Here is a 16,485-nt window from a genome sequence, read left to right on the forward strand (position 1 = left end):
AGCTCTTTATCCTAAGGTAATGTTTATCTTTATTGCTGAGGTGTGTTTCTTGTATGCAGCAGATTGATGGGTCCTGTTTTTGCATCTATTCTGTTAGCCTGTGTCTCTTCATTGGGGAGTTGAGGCCATTGATGTTGAGTGATATTAATGACCAGTGGTTAATGGTTCCTATTATGTTGATGTTGGTAGTGGTTGTGTGTGTGTGTGTGTGTGTGTGTGTGAACTTCCTTTCTTTTGTTTTTGTGGGTGTGCAGTTATTCACTTACTCTGTTTCCCTGAGTGAAATTACCCTCCTTGGGGTTGAAGTTTTCCTTCTAGTATCTTCTGTAGAGCTAGATTTGTGGTTAGGTATGGTTTGAACTTGATTTTGTCATGGAATATCTTGTTTTCTCCATTTATGGTGATTGAGAGCTTGGCTGGGTATAGTAATCTGGGCTGACATCTGTGGTCTCTTAGTGTCTGCATGACTTCAGTGCAGGCCCTTCTGGATTTCATGGTCTCTGTTAAGAAGTCAGGTGTAATTCTGATAGGTTTGCCGTTATATGTGCCTTGGCCTTTTTCTCTTGCAGCTTTTAATATTCTCTCTTTGTTCTGTATGTTTAGATGTGTCGGGAGGATTTTCTTTTTTGGTCCAATCTATTTGGAGTTCTGTAGGCTTCTTGTATGTTTATGGACATTTCTTTCTTTAGGTTAGGGAAATTTTCTTTCATGATTTTGTTGAAAATATTTTCTGGGCATTGCAGTAGGGGATTTTCTTTTTCTTCTATCCCTATGACTCTTAGGTTTGGTCTTTTCATAGTGTCCAGATTTCTTGGCTATTCTGTGTCAAGAGCTTTTTAGATTTAGCATTTTCTTTGACTGCTGTATCCATTTCTTCAGTCATATCTTCTATCTCTGATATTCTTTGTTCCATCTCTTGGATTCTGTTGGTCACACTTGTGTCTGTAGATCCTGTCCTCTTCTCTCAGGTTTCCATTTCCTGGATTATCTCAGATTGTATTTTCTTCATAGCATGGATCTCCTGTTTTAGGTCATGAAACTTTTTATTTCATTTCTTTCTCCTGTTTGATAGTAGTTTCTTCAAGTGATTTGTGCATTTTTTTTTTCCCTTCGTGTATTCCAGTTCTAATTTGAAGGATTTATTTTCTTCCTTTAAGGCCTCTATCATTTTCATAACCTCAGATTTGAAATCTTTCTCTTGTGCCTCGGCTGTGATAGTACCTCCAGGGCTTGTTGTGGTGGAGGGACTGCTGATTTCTGGTGGTATCCAATGGACCTGAGGGCTGTAACTTGTGTTCTTACACTGACCTCTTCCCATTGTGATGTCTCTGTATGGGCCCTGTGGTTGTTGGATACATGGGTACCCAGAGTTTTCTGGGTGCTGTGTCGACAGATCCACTTGTGTTCTAGTCTGTGGCATCTGTTCAGGGATAGGACTCACAGACACTGGTGTTTTGGGGAGCAAAGGCTTTTTCTGTGCCCAGGGAAATCAGATGCTGTCTGCCAGCCTGGAGAATCGCACACACCTGGGAACTCCAGTGGTTGTTTGGCCCACCGGTGTTATCAGTGGGTTTTCTAGGTTGTCTGTATTCTAGTCTCTGGCCTCTGTTCGGGGCTATGACCCACCAACCCTAGAGTTTTGGGGAGCAGAGGCTGTTTCTGCACCCTGGGAAATCAGACACTCACTGCCCGCCAGCCCCTGGGGATGTGTGCGTGCCCAGGATCTTCATGACTGCTTGCCCGCCAGATGTGTGGCTCTACCCGGCTGCATCCCACACTATTTGGAGCCCTCTCACCTGTGGGTTACTGGTGCTGTTGTCGTATGGATCTCAGATGAGTCCTTAGGTTGCTGAGCGTTCACTGCTGGCCTGCTGCTCAAACAAGGTGTGTGTTAGGCTCGGCCATCTTGGATGGAATCCAACAGTTCTCATTCTCGAAAGATAAATTCTTCTTTTTCATATTTCAAATATTGAAGCCTTGCTATTATCACACCATCTTGTCTAAGTATTTCTTGCTTGCTTGCTTGCTATAGGTCAGTGGTAAGCTTGCTAGACATCGAGGGTCTTTAAAAGTACTTCTTTACTTATGTGTATGTGTATCTTCATGAATTTACATGAACCACACGTGTGTAGGTGCCCTCAGAGGTCCAGATCCCAGAAAACTAGGTTCTGGGCCGTTGCGCACCACCTGAGGTGGGTGCTGGGAACTGAACCTTCAACCTCTTCAAGAACCGTAGGCACTCTTAACTGCTGACCCAACTCTCCAGCCCCAGATTTACCATGGAATTTAACCCATATCACTTGGTACAGCCAAGCAGATATGCTCTTGTAAGAGTGGGGATCACATACTGCCAGCTTGCTTTGGATAGACACCCCAGGGTGCAAACAGAGAAAGCATGCCCCCTTGTAAGGTCACCAGCTCCCAGAGAGCCCCATGAAAGGAAAAGTCTCGAAACGGAATCCCACCTTTCCCTTCCATTTGAATAACAGCTCAAGACGAGCCTGTCTGCTGTGATAGGACTCTTCCTTTCCCGTCTATTTCTGATGAAGTCCGACAGCTCACGCTGCTTCCTCATGCATGTTTATGGTGAGAGCCTGGACTTCATTAGCAATAGAATTGAGCGAGTCTTAATTAGTGAGATTAAAAAAAAAATAGATCCGACACTGTCAGCACTTGTGTTCAACCTGTAGAGTCTGGTTATAGGATAGACGCGTCCTATCTTCTCTTCCTATGATGCTATATGGAGGGGCCTAGACGGGGGCTCTTCTGTAAATCCCTTTAGAAACCCCACTTTTTTTTGAAGAGGTGCTATTGCTCTGCCATTGTGTTTGTTAGTCACTGGAGGCTGTACCAAGGACTTACGGAGCTATATCAGTAAAATTTTCTGCTCCCCCAAAAGGGGGACTCTCATGGGACCCCGACAGCATAAAGTCCAAGAAAGAACAGCTGCAAGGCCATGAGAGTACGTGTTTGTGTTGAGCTCTGATGGCCAGCTACATTACAGGCAACTCTTTTTGACTTACTGAGTGTTTTGTGCATGAGAAAATAAGTTGGCCCCTGCAACACCAATTAGGAATGGGTGTAATTTGCTGGTGTTTATGCTAAGGATTCATAGGATTAAATTCTCCCGTGGAAAGTTCTCTTGGTTTACATTGCCCAAATGAGGTCATTTGCTTGCTTGAACAATTTCTATTTTATCTTTTTTTTTTTAAGTCTCTTTTTAAAAAATAAAATGTTTCAGGAGTTGCCTGTTTAAAATAAGTGGCAGGGGGGAAAAGATATTTTGAAATGGAAACTTAGTAGAAAACTAAACTTAATTAGATTTTTAAAAACTAAGACTAAATTAAAAATCATTGGGGAAGAGATATAAGGCATTAAAAGCACACTGATACTCTAAAACACACAGAAAAGAGAAGAAGGATAGATGCTTATAGGGTAAAAACCATAAATATGGATTGTGATTACTACTCAATGATGAAGATAACTGACTTTTTAGATTAAGAAATTACAATTTGTTAAATAGTCACTAAAAAAAAAAAAAAAAAAAAGGATTTGTAATGATCTCACTGAGTGAGATTATAAGAAATAAATGCAAACACTTCCCCCAGTGGTGTCTTCCTCAATGAAGGCATGAAGACTGTGAAAGGAAATGCTCATATTTTCTTTCTGGTTGGATAAATAATGCAAACAATCCATTAAATGATGGACAGTTGTTCTAGCACAGGGAAGTGCCCTGGATGCAAATGCCTAGGACTATAAAACGTACCAAGACCAGAGCAGCCAGACAAAGGACCATGTATTGTATGCATGCGCCTTTCATCCCAGGTCTGAGGAGGTGAGCACAGGCCTCACTGACCTGCCAGCCTAGCCTGCTCAGTCTGCTCCAGATTGATGACCCCAAGAAAATATGAGGCGTGCCTGAGGAACAACACTTAAGGGTTGCACTTCAGCTCCCGCATGGACCCATGTACATATGCCCCTGCACACATGCTTTACATACCCCTCCGATGACATGCACACACGCAGGTGGGTAACGCTTCAAACCGCCCATACATGAACTATGGAAGCCTCGGTATTCTGTGGCTCCAGCCAGTGCAGTGTCTTCTCGTGAGGTCTCCTCTGAGAAGTCACCGCTGACATTCCCACAAAGACATCCCACGCCACCACTGAGCAAAATGTGTCTAGGAGCAACTTGATAACGAAGGACGACTGGATGCTGAATTTCTCCCCGAGCCACTGTCCTTGCCACACTTTCGGCATAGATGCTGCCCAGCTGTTGCACTGACCTTCCGGGACACTGGAATTTCCCGCCTCCAAACGCCATGAAGCCGTCCAGGAAAACAAACTTATCTAAATTTGCCTCTTTCCAGCGTTCCTGTGGGAAGAAAACACTTTTTTTTTTTCCTCCTAAATCAGTCTTATATAAATAAGCTTAACTCTACTTCTCTGGGCTAAAGATGACGCTGTAGAGCTAATCCCTGCGTCCGGAGCTTGCGGAGCTGTGAAGTTGCGGGTCATTTTTTTTCCCCCAAGCTGTTATGAATATCAGACACAAATGTGGTTTGGGAACGTGAACTTACAAACAAAGACCGGCTTAGCAAGAAGCCTCTTAAGTGGCAAATGTCAATGACGATTTAAATCAGGTAAAGAGTGACGTGATAAGACGAAAGAATTTATAAGAGGGGCTCAGGCTCTGCCATAAAATTACTCATAATAATAAATCCAGGAGCATGACGCCTGCGGAGCCACTTGCTGGAGGAGGGGCTGGGGTGTGGAACAAGTACATCGGGAGCCTAAAGGCAAGGCTCAAACTGGATGGACCTCTTGGGGCCTTTCAGCCATGTCACTCCCCAAGCACATGAAATACCAGGACAGTTTTAATTTGCTGTGTTTTTATTTTGTGGGCTCCTTGGAAACCAGTAACAGAAGCAGAGCCAGAGGTATTGACTTTAATGTTCCCTCCGGTTTTTATATAAAAACTCATCTTTTCCTATGCTCAGTTCACACTCCTCTGTCTGATTTGTAAATGCTGTAACATCTACATTGCAAATGCTATTGGTCCATCACAGCCAGCGTTAGGCACAGTTACTAGAAAACAATATGGCTGCTTAGTAATTTATTTTATGCATTCATACTCTTGTCAAGAAACATAAAACTCGTATAGAATAGTACATATTGAAGGGGAGAACTTACAGGTTTGAATGACTCAGGGTCGGGGAAGTGCTTTGGGTTTCTGTGTAGCCAGAACGGAGACAACATCAACAGATCGCCAGAAGGAACGGTATGACTCTACAATAGAAAAACCGGGTTCAAATCATTTGTTTTGAAATATTATTTTTTAGGAGTTTTTGGGGTCATTAAAAACAAAGCTACAACTATACTGTGGAAAAGAGAGAGACTTAATAAGTATGAGGAAAAAAAACCTAACTTTCCTGGCAGGGTGATTCTCTCTCCCTCCCTCCTTCCCCCCCCCACCCGTGTGTGTGTGTGTGTGTGTGTGTGTGTGTGTGTGTGTGTGTGTGTGCGTGCATATGAGTGCTAGTGACTACAGAGGCCAGAAGAGGGCATCATATTCTCTATTTCTGGCATTGCAGGCAATTGCGGGCCACCCAGCTTGGGTGTTGGAACCAAACCAGGCAGGCAAGAGGTGTGTGTGTGTGTGTGTGTGTGTGTGTGTGTGTGTGAGTACCTATGTATTTATGTATACATATATATAATTGTGTATATATATGCAGATATATGTGTACATATGTATATGTGTGTGTATAAATAGCACGATGCATTTCACAAAAACTCTTAGTATTATTAATAATTACTATAATTAATTAAACAGCCATTTTTTTATTTTTTCAATAAAAACATTTAAAAATTTTTAAAAATTGACAAAATAAATCCAATAATATGTAAAAGGAATCAGCAGAGTGGTTGAAAGGTCAGCCTATGTCAATCTCTGTGAAGCTCGATATTCCTGAAGCGTATACATACGGCATATACACACACACACACACACACACACACACAAACACACACACACGCTGTGATCAAGTGATTTATCAGAGAAGTGAAAGGCTGATTCACTATTTGATTGTCAATAGGACAAACAAGGAAAAGCATATGGTTATAGCAGTTGATACAGAAAAAGCAAGAGAGAAAATCCAGTACTGATTTATGATGAACAAAATTCTCAGCAAAGGAGAGATGAATTGTCTTGAACTTGAAAAAGAGCATCTATAAAAATCTCTACCCAGCACAGTACTTAACAGTGAAAATACAAGGAGATCAGAACAAAGTGCTATGGGACAACACTAGACGTCAACACAGTGCTGGAAATTACTGATGATTTGATACTATAAGGAAAAAAGGCAACAAACAGAAGACAGAAATAAAAGTATTGCCCACATCAAAGAAATCACTCAAACCTACAAGCACCCCTAGGTGTTTGGACAGGGAATGTAGCCTGGTGATGGAGAGCTTGCCAAGCACACACAAGGCCCTAGTTTCCATCCCTGCTGCCAGAGAAAGAGGAAAGGATCAATTGAGTTGTTTAAAACTGAAAACCAAAACTTTGATAGAGCAGATCACACCTATAATCCTAGTACTTTAGAGGTTGAGGCAGGGGGATCATTACAAGTCCCACGCCAGCCTGGGATAGACACGCATATTCTCTTCAGACTAAGACCATACCCAACACCCAGCCCCAGGTGACAATTGACAAACATTCTAAAATAAATGAAATATTATAAATAAATTTTTTTTAAAAGTCTGTTTGCCTGAAGGAGTCATCATGAAACCCACTGAGACAGGGACATCTAAACCAAGCCTGATATTTATTTTTTAACCAGAATACAAATGGTGCTTAATGAATGCTCAGTCAGGAGTATACTGACATCCAGAGGTGCTTAATGAATGCTCAGTCAGGGGTATACTGACATCCAGAGGAACAAACGCGGCTCTCTGCCTCATTGTTACAAGCAGGCGATTTCCTCTTAGAGTGCATTTGCAGTTTGAAGCAACCAATAGATTAATTAAAAGTAAACCTATCTAAATCCCCGTAAAACAAAATGCGGCCATTTATGTAATATCAGAGAAGCTAACTTTGTTTTCACAGGGGTGCAAATGCTGTCACTGTTACAAATTGGGCCTTTTATCTCTTCTGTGCTCTACCTACCAAAAACCCCCTGCAATGGATCCCCAAACTCACAAGCTGTGTATAAAAAGGGTAAACCAGAGAGTGGAAGCAATCGACGTGATCCCCCTAGGTAATTCGGGCCCTTGAGGCACACAATTCCGGTAAAAATCTTGGTTCCGGTGAATGATTCATAAATATTTCACTGCATTGTGCAGTGTGCCCCAGGCAAGGCTTTACAGGCTGAACTGGAAGGTTCTTCCCCATTTGGTCCTCGCTCCACGCCATCCCTACGCCGAGCTGATCCTCCACGCCACTCTTGCTCCCCCCTTACACCTGTTCGCCTGCGGCTAGAAGATTCCTCCGGTGTTTCATAGGAGCTGCTCTCACTTCCTGATTCTGCTCAAAAATACTTGAGAATCACCGGGTAGAAAGCAGATGTCAATGGAGTGTGCACCAATAAATGGTACATCTATATTAATATCTCCCTGCTACAAGGCTCAGGACATATCAAGGAAGAGGAATCGACGGATTATGAGAGAGACTGGGAGGACTACTGTCTCTTCTGGTCATGGCGGAGCTGTTGCACTCATGAACTGATGTCAGCTGTGGCCGCCTGCTCAGCACCTGCACAGGATCCAGCCAACAGGGATGGGGGATGGGCACACAAGCCCCACCCCTAGCTGAGGGGCTTTGTACAGCTGTTGGGTGCTAAGGGAGGAGGAGTGCCCTTTCTTTCTCAGGTGGAGCTTCTGGTAGGTTAACCAGGCCCTACGCTTATGCCAATATGAGCAGCACTAAGTAGACTCAGTGGGTGTTAACCAAAAAAAAGAGGATGCCACATTTTGGGGGGAGACATGGAAAGGGGTCTGAGTGGAGCTGGGGGAGGTGGTGAATGTGGCCTAAATACACCATATGCATCTATGGAATTCTCAAAAATAAATACAAAATTTCAAAAGAAGTACTTGGTTGAGTCAGCTGGCAAGAGCCCACCTGCTTGATTTAAACAGCATTACAGTAACTGATAAAGGAACCCATGGCCAAATCTATTATGTGTTACCTAAAATATTCCCCCCAAAGCCAAATCTCCAAATGAGATGATGTTACTGGTTCAAACTGTTCTAGGGTCACTTAGTGTGCAAGGGATCTTAAGGTTTCATATAATAAAACACAGTGTCAAAATTCCAAGGACATTTTTCATTCGCAATATGAAAACTTAAAATTCACATAGAATCACAAGAGGCCGTGAATAAATAGCCAAAATGGCCTTAGCCAAAATTAACAAAGCTGGAGGCAGTGCACCACATGACCTAAAAGGTGCTACACATTAATAGTAATCAAAACAGAGACACACAGACCAAGAGACTAGAATAGAAAGCCATAAAATAAATCCACTCAATATGGCGGATTGACTTTTTATAAAGGTGCCAATACGATCCGTGGGAAGCTCTCAGTTTTCTTAATAAGTGGTGTTGGCATGATAGGCTATATCCATGTGCAGAAGGAAGAAGTTAGATTCGTATCTCAAACAATATATAAAAATAACTCAAATGGATTATGCTTCAGAGTGTAAAACTGCTAGAACAAAACACAGAGGGGAAAAACCTCCTTGACAGTAAATCTGTAAATGAGGATTTTAACAAAAGTAGAATCAGACAAAGGGGGTCCGTCTAAAGTAACATCTTTCTGTACAACCAAGGAGGGCTCAGGTAGGTGAACAGCCAGCTCAGCCTCTGGGAGGGCAGGAATCTCACATCTCATATCAGGTTAATGTTTCCAACACATGAGCTCAAACAGCTCTGCAGTAAGAACAAAAGTGGATCTTTAAAAAAAAAAAAAGCAAAGACCTAAACAGACATTTCTTAGAAGAAGACCCAAGAATTGCCTGGAGAGATGTCTCAGTAGTTTGGGGTGGAGATCCTTGCACTTCCAGAGGACCCCACTTTGGTCCCCAGCACTCACACTGAGCAGTTTACAACTGTCTATAACCCCAGCTTCAGGGAGGCCAACACTGTCTCCTGGCTTCCAAGGCACAACATACACAGACACATAGACACAAGAAAACATGCATATATTCAAAAACTATATAAAAATTTGCAATGCAGGGAAATGGGTCTCCAAACCATCCAAACCATCATGAGCCATCACTTCATTGTTGTTAGAATTTATATTATCAAACAAACAAAGCAGAAGTGTCAGAGGACATAGACAAAGGAAACCCTTGCAGAGCATTGTTTTGGAATCCACACTAGTGTAGCCCTTGTACAAAAATAGCATGGTGGATCCTCAACAGGTTAATCGTAGAACTACTGTGTCAGCTTCCCAACTACTGAATTTATTGCCAAAGGATGTGAAACTAACATGTCAAAGAGATAACCACGCCTTCACGTTTATTGCAACATGCTTTATGGGGACCGTGACATGCGGCCAAGTGTGCCTGTCTACAGACGGATGAAGAGAGCATAAGACGCCATGTGCGTGATGAAATACCACTCAGCTTTTTAAAAGTTGGAGCCTACAAAAGCACAGAAGAAGCATGAGGGTGAATAAGCCAGGCAGGGATGGGCAAGAACCTGATCATTGGAAAAGCAAAATTTCAGCTCCCAGAAGTAGAGTTTCAAATGTAGTTCTCGGGAGCTGCAAGGTAGGAGGAGGAGAGTTGAGGAATGCTGGTCAAAAACACAAAATTCCATTTAAACAGCAGAAAAGGTTAAAGAGATACGGTCCACTGCGCAGTCACTATTGGCTGGAAATGATGTACTAACTGCTGATAGAGTGATGTTTTCACACCAGGATGACTAAATGTGTGAAACACTACACAGGTTAGTGACTTATTTGGCCATTACAAAATGTGCACTTATTTCAAAGCATGTTGTATATGACAAATAATATAAATTACATTCAGTCGTAATAAACTGAAGAAATCAATAATGTATCAATCCAGAAAATGTATGAGCATCCTTTTTTTTTTTTCTGGAATGTTCATCCTTTTCAAACAAAACCAGCACTTACCAAAATCTTAACTGGCTTCACGACCTTTCTAGTAATGACACCAGGGGCTCTCAAGCGGATGGATTCCAGAACACACCACTTAATTAGAAAGAGCTTCTTCAAGTCATCTTCAGACACTTTAATCTTGTCTTTACCTGTAAAGAGATTTTTAAAGACTAAAGAAGAGACGCTCAGGAGAGGAAGGAGGTCATTGGACTTTCTTGCACGCTAGGCAGTGCAGGAGAAGCTTACCAACAAGGAAAGGATCGCTGTGATGGATTGATTTTGCTTATCTCTGGCAGAATAGACTGGCACCCAACCTAGCTGCAGCAGTCCTGCAACTACAGAATGGCTAAGATGGTATCTGGAAATGGCTCGGTTTTCCCTCACCTCATTCCTCCTTGTCGAAACCCTCAAGTTTAAAGAAATAGCAGTAAAAGACTGGCAGCACAAGGGGAAACTACAACCGCCCAGTAAATTACATGTTTCTCAAACATGCTGGGCATGCTTAGCCACCGGGGAAACGCAGATCAGCATTGCCCTCCAGGGCTGGGAGATGGCTCGACTGGTAAAGACTTGTCATACAAGCGTGGGGACCTGAGTTCGGATCTCTAGCACCTACGGAGAAAGCTAGGGTGGGGCTGACTATCAGCACTAGGGAAGCAGAGAAGAAGGTCTCTGAGGCTTGCAGGCCAGTCAGCCTAGCACAGTCAGTGAGCCCCAGGTTCCCTGAGACACCCTGTCTAAAAATAATAAGGCAGAAAAATGATTGCAGCCATCCAGCGTCAACCTCTGGCCTCCAGGAGCAAATGCACAGAATGGTTCAGGGATTCTGCTGCCCTCTTCTGGCCTCCACAGGGATTGCATGCACATGATACACATTATACATGCAGGGAAACACTCAGACTAATAATAAAGATTGTATTTTTTTTTTTTTTTTTAGTTATGGTGATCACAATATGGCAAAATAAGCCCAACTGTGAAAGATAATTATCAGCTTTTTCTCATATGCACTCATATATTCACATAACACACACACACACACACCCTACTTTGAGATTTCATCTCATTCCAGCAAGAATCACTATTATCAGGCAAGCAAATGAGAGCAAATGTTGACCTATATACAGAGTAAGCAGAGCCTGAGTACACACTACTGGTGGGACAGGACTCTGGTCCAGCCACTACAGAAATCAGTATAGACTGTCCTGATGAAACTAAAATGAAAACTACCTAGGATGCAGCTATATGACTCCTGGGTACATTCCCAAAGAACTCTAAGCCAGCCTAATTCTAACTCACATCACAGAGATACTTGCATGCCCATGTTTATTGTCACTGTGTTCACAATAGACAAGATATGGAAACAGCCTACTCATCAACAGATGAATGGATAAAGAAAATGTGGTACAAATACATCATGGAATTGTATTCAGATGTAAAGAGGAATGAAATGGGATTCAGTGGGAAATGGCTACAACTGGTGATAGCTGGAGCTGGCAAGATGGCTCAGCAGTTGAGAGAACTTGTTGCTCTTGGAGAGGGCCTGGGTTTGGATCCTAGCACTTACAACCACCCATGACCTCAGTTCCAGGCAGATTCAGCACCCTCTCCTGGAACCAGGTAAGCACACAGCACACAAACATGCATGCAGGCAAGCACACATAGACATAAAATAAATAAGTCTTCTTTTTAAATACTAGAGATCATTATATTATGCAAAATAAGCCAAACTGGGGAAGAAATATATGACTTTTTTTTTTCTCTCATGTGCAGAAACACGTCCTAGAGGGAGAACAAGAAAGCTAGGGTGGGGCTGACTATCAGCACTAGGGAAGCAGAGAAGAAGGTCTCTGAGGCTTGCAGGCCAGTCAGCCTAGCACAGTCAGTGAGCCCCAGGTTCCCTGAGACACCCTGTCTAAAAATAATAAGGCAGAAAAACGATTGTAGCCATCCAGCGTCAACCTCTGGCCTCCAGGAGCAGATGCACAGAATGGTTCAGGGATTCTGCTGCCCTCTTCTGGCCTCCACAGGGATTGCATGCACATGGTACACATACATACATGCATATTCATGGGGAGTAAGGGGTCATCCTGCGGAGAGGTCAGTTGGGTAAGGGAACAAAGGATAAGTAAGAATGAATTATAACTGGGAGTGTTGGCACATGCCTTTAATCCCAACACTCGGGAGGTAGAGGCAGACGGATCATTGTAAGTTCGAGGCCAGCCTAGTCTACAAAGTGAGTCCAGTACAGCCAGGGCTACACAGAGAAACCCTGTCTCTAGGAAAAAAAGAATGAATTATAGAAAGATTTGTGTATGAAAACATCACAATGAAACACAATTTCTTTGTAAGTTAACCAAAATAATCAATCTTAAGAGAAACACCACAAACACACACACACACACACACACACCACCACATGCATATACACACACACATACACATACACTCATGAAAAGTGACCTGTTTTAGATTTAGTAACTGGAAACCAGATCTTACTATAAACCCAGGCCTTGAGCTCACGACCTTCCAGCCTCATTCTTCTGATTGCTTCGACTGAAGGCATACGCCACCATGTGCAGCTCTATTGCCTTTCTATATTATCATTTTTATAGATGACCCAAAGGCAGGGCCATTAGGATGGGGGTTGACCTCTCTGCAACAAAGAGCACCCTCCTTTTTTTTTTTTTACTGGACACCTATACAAATGTAACCATTGGCTAGTGTTACTTTGCAAATGGATGAAGACAGAGAAGTGACCTTTAGTGGACTATGAACATGACAGGCACTGCTCAGCTTTCATCAGAAGGCAGAATTTGATGATTAGATGTACATGTTCTCTGGAGGGCAGTTTGTCTCAGCTCCATATTTTTATTGTTGTTGTTAATTACGTTACATCCCATTCACAGCCTCTCCTCTCATCCTTCCTCCCTTTCTCCTCAGAAAAGGGGAGGCCTCCCACGGATATCAACCTGCCTTGGAATATTCAGTTGCAGTAAGACTAGGCACATCTTCTACTGAGGCTAGACATGGCAGCCCAGTTAGGGGAACGGGATCCAAAGGTAGGCAACAGAGTCAGAGACAGCCCCTGCTCCTGCTGTTAGGAGTCCCACACGAAGACCAGGCTGCACAACTGTTGCGTGTGTACAGAGGACATGCTCTGGTTGTTGGTTCAGTAAGAACTCCTCCCTTAACATAGTCATGACAAACTTTCCTAAGCTGAATAGGTGAAGATACCTAAAGAAGAAATAGCAAGCAGTCAATCTTTACACTGCCTTAAGTGTGGTTGTGAAATCTCAAGTCAAATTAGACAATTTAATGGTGGCTATTTCAAGGAAAAAGTGCATTTTTTTTGAAAACCACTCAGAATAGAAGTGCTTTCGATCTGGTATTGACAGCGCTTACTTAGCAAGTCACCGTGACCAATCCATCCATCCGTGTCCCTTTCCATCTCTCTCCCCGTGGGACCAGAGCCAACCATGGGCAAGTTCTAAGGAGCCCTGAGCAAAAAGAAGTCTTTATGTCTTTAAGTTGGTCCTCTCATTTATCTGTAGCAGTCACAAAAGCTGATTTAAAACATCAGCGGATCAGGGGATGGCGGGGGGGCACAGGCCTTTAACCCCTGTTGCCCAGGAGACAGAAGCAGGTGGTCTATGAGTTTGAAGCCAACATAGTCTACATATGAAGTTTCAGGCCAGGTGGGGCTACATAGAGAGTCCCTGCCTCAAGAAAAAAATGCAGTTGCTGTCAGAATACGCTAAGAGGCTCCTTTCCCTCAGACGTATCAGGTGCCGTGTGTGTGTGTGTGTGTGTGTGTGTGTGTGTGTGTGTGTGTGTGTGTGTGTGTGTGTGTGTACATATAGTTCATGTACTCACCTGCTTGTCTGTGTACACATATGGTAGCTAGAGGCTGACACTGGGTGTCTTCCTCTATCCATTTTTTGTTTGTTTGTTTGTTTTTAATTTCTCACTAAACCTGGAGCTTAGCATTTTGACTGGACTGGCTTGGCCACAGGGTCCCCTGGACCTGTCCATCTCTACTGCTGCCCACAGTGCTGGAGTTAGACAGGCATGTGTGCCCATGTCTGGCTTCTCATGTGGATGCTCGGGAGCCCACTTGGGTCATCCTATTCAAGCGATGGGCACTTTACTCACTGAGCCATCTCCTCAGCCCAGTAATCACTTCCCTAAGCTCCAGCTTGTCCCCACCCACCGGATGTGCTATAGAGTCTAAAAGGGCTTCTCGGAGCACAGTGACCAACACTGAACCCTTATCTTCCCTCACCAAAATAAGCACACACTCCTGACCAAGCTGTCTTGCCATGACAGGAAATGGTTGGGCTCTGCCAAGTTGCTTGATCTTTGTCGCCCCTGCTGCCTCTGACTGACATTGCGTTATAATATGAAGTAATATAATGAGCATAATATATTATCAATATATATAATAATATTAATATAATATGCACTTGGCTCTTTGGCTCCTGAAACATTGACAAACTACTGAGTGACAGTAGAAAGAGGAGTGTCTTTGCTCGTCCTTGAATTTACACTACTGAGGTGACACTGGCAGCACTGGGGGGAAAGTCATGCAAGAAATGAACCACATGATCAGAAGACCGGAACTCTTAGCCCCTCAACCCACACCTCCACTTCCGGGGGACTGGGCGTTAATTTCATGATTGAATCAACCTTGTCCATGCAGGACAACTTCCCCAAAATCTCTCTTGGGTTTTCAAATGTATCCATGTGCTGGGAGGGTCACCTACACCATCTCCCAGGGGCAGGACACTTCCATGGCTGGCCACTTCTGGATGTTTCTCTCTCTTTATCTGGCCATTCCTCTGAGTCACTCACAGCAGCCTTCATCATAAGCAAGTTATGGTAGTAAAGCGTTTCTCTGAACTCCGTCAGTTATTGGGCAAATCACAGCACCTGAAGGCAGCTGTGGAAAACCCCCAATTTGCAACTAGGATAGACACAGTATGAGTGACCTGGGACCTACTACTTTCTGCGGTCATTAAAGCAGGGGCAACACTGTGGGGCTGAGCCCTGATTTTTCAGGGTCTGCACTAAGTCCAGGCAGCGAGTACTGGAATTGAATTAAGTTCTGCAGAGCCCTGCTGGTGTCAGAAGAGAGATCTAAGATGTCTTGGAGTGGAAAGACAATGGCAATGTTTTCATTTTAGAAAACGCAGTCTGCATATGCCTCTTATTGCACCTCACATGGAATCTTGGAGACAGTGTGGCCTTTGTACATGTTTGCCTGACTCAGCTGGCTCACCTAATACAAAATAGGAACATTGACTATCTGCCTCATAGAGTTCTCGTTGTCAGGACTGTTAAAGTAAATGCATGTAAATCATCCTGAGAGAGCCCTTGCCTGACGACCCCAGTTCTTTCCTAACTCACCACCATGCCATTATATCTTTATGGGTTTAATCCAGAAATTAATTCAGCTTATAATTCTATCATGAGGTTGTCCAAATGTAATAACATTTTCTTTCTTCTTTCTTTCTGGATCTCACTCCTTTAATATCCATCGATGCGATGCATACTTGCGATCTAATACGATGCCTTGTGCATGGGAAGCAGTCTACACACTACTGTTGATGGGATAAATGAATGGACAAATGGGTTGGTGGTTAAAACGCTTGGAAATTTCCATTTTAAAAGGCCGTAGCTTGTGTGCAGGGAGTAGGAAGGATCTAGAGACAATGCTGGGGAAGAATGAGGAAAATGTTTAAATGGGATAGAATTTAGCGAAAGCCTTGCATATACCAGACCCAAGAATTGACTGCTGGTATGGGGACCATGCTTTAAGAAGAAACACACACACACACACACACACACACACACACACACAGAGAGAGAGAGAGAGAGAGATAGACAGAGACAGAGACAGAGACACAGAGAGACAGAGAGAGACAGAAAGAGACAGAGAGAGACAGAAAGAGAGAGAGAGAGAGAGAGAGAGAGAGAGAGAGAGAGAGAGATCAAAAGAAAAAAGAATGGAACTGTGGCTACTCTCGGTGGGAGAGCACCAACCTAGATGTAGAAGGCTCTGGGTTCAAGCCCTAGTCCAGTAAATAAGTAAGTAAATAAATAAATGATTCTCTTGTATTTTATTTATTAAATATTCTCATTTTAAAGCTTACTATACTAATTTTGAAATGACCTCTTCTCTTTAAAAACAGAGGTAAATGAGCTTAAAGGGTGCAAATTATTATTTAAGCCGCCGTCCAGATGAGAAAGAAATGCCAAAGGCCTGTGCTGCTACCAAACAACACTCACTGTTGGTTCCTGCCACTGTGTAAGGAAGGACTTTAGTTCTTAGGATGAACCATAAAAGTGGGCCATGTATACGC

The 16,485-nt window shown here is 43.2% G+C and overlaps 1 protein-coding gene across 1 annotated transcript in view; it reads right to left on the reverse strand.

Annotated features, from left to right (window-relative positions):
- The window catches only part of LOC127195502 (24-hydroxycholesterol 7-alpha-hydroxylase), a 69,303-nt gene that overhangs the window by 11,726 nt on the left and 41,092 nt on the right, over positions 1-16,485 (reverse strand). Inside the window, exons 8-10 of the mRNA XM_051152931.1 lie at positions 10,139-10,272; positions 5,194-5,289; positions 4,287-4,375 (exon numbers count right to left, since the gene is read on the reverse strand). Of these exons, the coding sequence (XP_051008888.1) occupies positions 4,287-4,375; positions 5,194-5,289; positions 10,139-10,272 (319 nt within the window). The remainder of the gene's footprint in view (positions 1-4,286; positions 4,376-5,193; positions 5,290-10,138; positions 10,273-16,485) is intronic.

Source organism: Acomys russatus, chromosome 11 (genome assembly GCF_903995435.1).
Source record: "Acomys russatus chromosome 11, mAcoRus1.1, whole genome shotgun sequence".
In the NCBI taxonomy this organism is placed as follows: domain Eukaryota; kingdom Metazoa; phylum Chordata; class Mammalia; order Rodentia; family Muridae; genus Acomys; species Acomys russatus.